The 5360-nt window shown below is 41.1% G+C and overlaps 1 protein-coding gene across 4 annotated transcripts in view; it reads left to right on the top strand.

Annotated features, from left to right (window-relative positions):
* farp2 (FERM, RhoGEF and pleckstrin domain protein 2) overlaps nucleotides 1–5360 on the top strand; it is a 45052-nt gene that overhangs the window by 35601 nt on the left and 4091 nt on the right. For 3 of the 4 annotated variants that reach the window (XM_008307345.3, XM_008307344.3, XM_008307348.3), the window contains exons 16-24: nucleotides 16–149; nucleotides 241–322; nucleotides 407–644; nucleotides 961–1091; nucleotides 1193–1261; nucleotides 1339–1428; nucleotides 3767–3849; nucleotides 4721–4836; nucleotides 5040–5203. In XM_008307345.3, coding sequence (XP_008305567.1) covers nucleotides 16–149; nucleotides 241–322; nucleotides 407–644; nucleotides 961–1091; nucleotides 1193–1261; nucleotides 1339–1428; nucleotides 3767–3849; nucleotides 4721–4836; nucleotides 5040–5203 — 1107 coding nt within the window. The remainder of the gene's footprint in view (nucleotides 1–15; nucleotides 150–240; nucleotides 323–406; nucleotides 645–960; nucleotides 1092–1192; nucleotides 1262–1338; nucleotides 1429–3766; nucleotides 3850–4720; nucleotides 4837–5039; nucleotides 5204–5360) is intronic. The other variant, XM_008307347.3, reaches the window with a different exon arrangement.

Raw genomic sequence — 5360 nt, 5'->3', positions numbered from 1 at the left:
ATGTGCTGTTCACAGTGGTTCCGCAGTGCTGTGATCAAAGAAAATGCCATGCCCGAGGGCCTCATGACACTTCTCTTCTCCAACATTGATCCCATCTATGAGTTCCACAGAGGCTTTCTCAAGGAGCTGGATCAAAGATTGGCTCTCTGGTAGGTTCCTTTGTGATTTTGACCCAATGTAACAGGTAATTCTGTTTATGCTCAAAGTTCCTGTAGACAAAAACTACGTCTATCCTCTCAGGGAGGGACGCTCAAACGCTCATGTGAAAGGGGACTACCAGAGAATTGGTGACGTGATGCTAAGGAACATGTGTGCACTAAAGGTTAAATCGAGCTCTTCTGGTCGTATTATCCTTACCATCTATGATTGTGTTTGAAAAACCTTTTCATTATTTGTATTTTCTCAGGCGTTCACAAGCTACCTGCAGAAGCATGACGAGGTGTTGACAGAGCTAGAGAGAGCCGCCAAGAGACTGAAGACGTTGGAGACAGTCTACAAGGAGTTTGAACTGCAGAAGGTCTGCTACTTGCCCTTAAATACCTTTCTTCTCAAACCAATCCAGCGCCTCATGCACTACAAGCTCATCCTGGAGAGACTGTGCAAACATTACTCCCCAGCCCACCGGGATCACGACGATTGCAAGGGTGAGTTCTTCGGTAACTGCCGCATTTTTTGGACTCGTTGAAGTTGATCTGGAGTATAAGTCGCAGCAGACAAAAAATGCATAATGAAGAAAAAAACAAACAAACATGAGTAGTAGATAGTGGGTACACAAGCCTAGAGTGCCCTCTGGTGGCTGTCGGTGTGAAAATAACAAACGTAAAATTATGTATTTTAATATATAACTCACACCTGAGTATAAGCCCAGCCAATGGATGAAAAAAAAACAAATGCAACATATAGTCCAGAACATACGGTAGCTTCTACGTATATCACATATTTGGTTTTGCTCTTTTACAGAGGCCCTGAAAGAAGTAGCAGAGATGGCTACTCAGCTGCAGAAAAGTCTGATTCGACTGGAAAACTTCCAGAAGCTGACAGAGCTGCAGAGAGACCTTATTGGGGTCGAAAACCTGTCCGCACCTGGAAGGGTGAGTACACAGAGGGGAAAAAAGGGTGGAGAAAAAAAGGGTGCAAATACATTTAAATGTAAAAGTTTTTTTTTTTTTTTTTGGTTTGTTTGTTTTTTTAGGAGTTTGTACGAGAGGGTTGCCTTTACAAACTTACCAAGAAAGGTCTGCAACAAAGGATGTTTTTTCTGGTCAGTTCAGGATGGTTACTGTTTCACTTCCGCTGTTGGATGAATTGGTATCAAACTTCAGTTTGTTGTCATTCCAGTTCTCAGACATGCTCCTGTACACTAGCAAAGGCGTGACAGCGACCAACCAGTTCAAAGTGCACGGACAGCTGCCTCTTCATGGCATGATAGTGAGTATACAGGTCAAAAACCAAAGTCCGTGTCATGCTACGGCACATCCGTGTCTCTAAGAATTTCTATGATAACCTGTTTGACAGCTCAGTTGGTCTTCAGACATGTCAGAAAGCGTGACAAAATTAACCCAAAGTAGCTAAATGAGGTTTATATCAGGAAGAGCAACATCTTTTATATTCAACAATCACTAAACTGCCAGCCTTTAACAATATTACCCACCGCCAGTGGTCCACAGCCCGTTCAAAACTTCTTTCAAAGACTGTTTAAAATAAACGGACAGAGTTGTTTACTTCTTAGCGTGAGTCCCAGGAAGTAGACCAGAAATAGTTGGGAACCATTAGGTCACTTTGGATGGAAACCATAAAAGGCACTAAGCCAGTGAAGAATGCCCTGGACCATCTAATTCCGTCTGGCTTCAATAAACACTGCAGACGTTCATTCAGAGCAGATCAGTGTGGTTTGCAAAGAAGGAAGTTGCCTGGGTCTCCTAACTTTACATGCAGTGGAGAAAGGCTTTGGGTTCGAGTCCACCGGTTGCCAAGTTACCACTGAGGTGCTCTTAGCATGACACTGCTCCCCGGGCGCTTAAAGCTGCCCACTGTTCACTTTGGTGGTGGGTTAAAAGCAGAGGTCACATTTTGGTTGTGTGCTGTGTCCCAATGACAAGTAGTTCACTTTAACTCTCCTTCCTTCCTGTTTTACTCCTGGCTGCAGCTCATTGTGCTGGACGCACCGGTGAGTCTTCTCAGTCCTGCTATGTTAGACTTCAAATATCCAACCCATCTTTTACCCTTATTGTTTAGAGAAATGATTAGCCACCTAGCTTGTCGCTAAGACTCGGGTGTCCCAGTCCTTGTATGGGGTATGTCAGTTGGTTTAGCTGTGGTTGTATGTACAGTAGTATTGTCACATAGTCATCAATGACTTTCAATAGCTTTTGTGTTTTTTGTTTTTTTTTTTATAAACAGCAGCTTTGTATATTCACTACTTATATAAAAACAGCAGCTTTGTATATTCACTACTTGTTTGTAGAGTACAGGGAAAACTCGCAAGTAGAGGCTAGATACTTTTTATATTATTTACATATATATTTACCCTTTACAAAACCTCTCCGATACTGTACTTTTTATATTATTTACATATATATTTACCCTTTACAAAACCTCTCCGACACTGTTATATGCACAGTAGAGTTGTATAATCGCGACGCAGAGCAAAGTGAACGAGAGAGTGGCCGACAGACGAGGAGGAGATGCTACGATGCATGAGCCAATCAGCGCGAGGAACAGAAGAGCATGCTCAATTAGCCAATAGTACACCGAGTACACATTGTATTAGCCAATAGTATGCTCTGCACGATCTCATCTAGGTAAAACAAAGCTACCAGCGACCGTTTTAAATGCCAAAACTGTCGTATTTGTAATTAATTTATAATGTCTTTTAGTTTTATTTTTTGCTATGTTTCGCGAGATGGGATCAAAAGAAAAATCTGCAATGTACTGAGGGAGCGAAAGGAGAACCGTGATATAATGAGAGAACACTTCGTATGTTTTAGCCGTATGAAAAAAAAAAAGTGTAACCTATCTTCTCATTTCTCACTTCTGACTATGTCTAAAATCACAAGGGTATTTAGAGATTTGACTACAGTGGCTATATCCACCAGAAACACCTAACATTTAATCTTAAGACTTCAGCACTACTGTATAAATCAGTTTATCAGTTTATCACAGTTATGCAAATCTGACAGAAAGGTGGCATAAGTCCAGGAGTTTCGGTGTTATCAGAATCAAATGTGTCTAATCTGAGAAAAAGAAACAAAGACGGGGACAGGGGAGTGTCACGCAGTTTCATAGTCACAGTTCAAAAATGTGCTGATTTTATTCATTTAGTCGGCTTTGGAATCCATTATGTAGCACTCATTTCTGAAGGACTACCGTATTTTCTGGACTGTAAATTGATTTGTATATAATATAAGTCGCACCAACCAAAAATGCATAACAAAGAAAAAGTATATAAGTTGCACCAGCCAGCCAGCCAAGAGTGCCCTCTAGCTGTTGTCGGTGTTAAAATAATGAACGTGAAATTGTATATTTTAATATATAAGTCGCATCTGAGTGTAAGCTGCAAACCCATCTAAAGGATAAAAATGCAACTTATTGTCCGGAAGATATGCTAAATGGTAGAAGATTGATATGTTTTACTGTGATGTTTTTACTCTTGGGCTGGCTGATAGTTGAGTCTGTGCTGTGAGGTTTGTTAAAATGCACAATTTAAAAAATCTGTTATTGTCCAACCCTACATAACTTACTTTTATTGTCTCTCTAATATCTGTAGGTTGAAGAAAGTGACAATGAGTGGTCTGTCCCTCACTGCTTCACCATCTACTCTGCACAGAGAACCATTGTTGTGGCTGCCAGGTTAGTACTTTCAGATCATCAAATCGTGAAACAAAATACTGCCAAGCTCCGAGTGTCAATGAGAAACAACTGACGGAAAACTGTATCATTTTCAAAAATGGAAACTATAGATTATTCTTAATAATTGTATGGAAAACTATGAATTATACTACACTAGAATTTAAGGGGGTGAAACATGTTGTCAGACCAGGAAATGCAGGATCCGGAGTTCTAAATAGAAACTTTGAGTGTTCAAAGAAAGTTCTCTAGAAAAAGTAGAGATACAGACGGAATATCTTGAAGAAACAATTTGGTGAACAGCAATATAAAATTGTTGATAGCTTGGATTAAGTTAACATTCTGCTAAGATTAAGACGGCTACCATATTTTCTGAACTATAATTCGCACTTTTTTTTTTTCATCCTTTGGCTGGGTTTGACACTTATAGTCAAGTGGGATTTAACAAACGTGAAATTATACAATTTATGTTCGGCTACCATATTTTCTGAACTATAATTCGCACTTTTTTTTCCCATCCTTTGGCTGGGTTTGCCACTTATAGTCAGGTGGGACTTAAGAAACAGCCGCTAGAGGGCACTCTAGGACTTGTGTACCAGTATCTGCTACCCCTGCAGCACTGAAAATGTTTATGTTCGTTGTTTTCACACTGAGAGCCGCTAGAGGGCACTCTAGGGCTTGTGTACCAGTATCTGCTACTACTGCTGTACTACTATACCACCTTTTTCTTTTCCTCTTGACTTTGCAAATTTACACGTACAATGATAAGGTTTTAATAGTACTAATTTTATTAGAGTGGTTACTGGTTAAGGCTACAATACTGGCCAAACACTCACTAATATTTTTGACTGTGTTTTTGTGTCCTATGTTGTAGCTCTAAAGTAGAGATGGGAAAATGGATTGAGGATCTGAACCTGGCTATTGACATGGCAAAAAAGTCAGAGAAGTCCAGCATCTCTCTCCACCCTGGAGTTGGCGATCACTCAAACCGTAAGTTTAATCTCTACTGTATCTATGTAACGCAAAAGGTCAACACCAATTGCCTTGTCTTGTCTTATCAGCTCCAAATATATTTAAGACACCTCGTCCCTCAGGGGGTGCCAACCATCCACGTGTGCAGCTTACAGCCTTAATTCCAATCACTTCCTGACCTACGTCCCTTCCCTCCGTTTCTACTTCCCTTCCTCCCTCAGGGTCATCTGACGAGGTCTCTCTGGAGCAGGAGTCGGAGGACGACATTAACTCCTCCCGAACGTCATTGGATAAACAGACGCACCATCGTGCAAATAAAACCATGCATGTTTGTTGGCATCGCAACACCAGCGTGTCTATGTCTGATCACAGCCTGGCTGTGGAGGTATTCTCTTCCCAATGATCCACTGTCACATGTACCAGCACCAAACACCCACGTTTTGTTCCCACAGTCAGTGCTGCTGCAGCAATGGATCCCCTCAGTTGTTGAGGTTTTTTTTGTGTCCATCATTCGTTTCCCCCCCCCCCTCTTTCATCTGCAT

The sequence above is a fragment of the Cynoglossus semilaevis genome, chromosome 2, assembly GCF_000523025.1.
Source record: "Cynoglossus semilaevis isolate Cse_v1.0 chromosome 2, Cse_v1.0, whole genome shotgun sequence".
NCBI classification, from domain to species: Eukaryota; Metazoa; Chordata; class Actinopteri; order Pleuronectiformes; family Cynoglossidae; genus Cynoglossus; species Cynoglossus semilaevis.
This window is presented reverse-complemented; position numbering and strand designations above follow the sequence as displayed.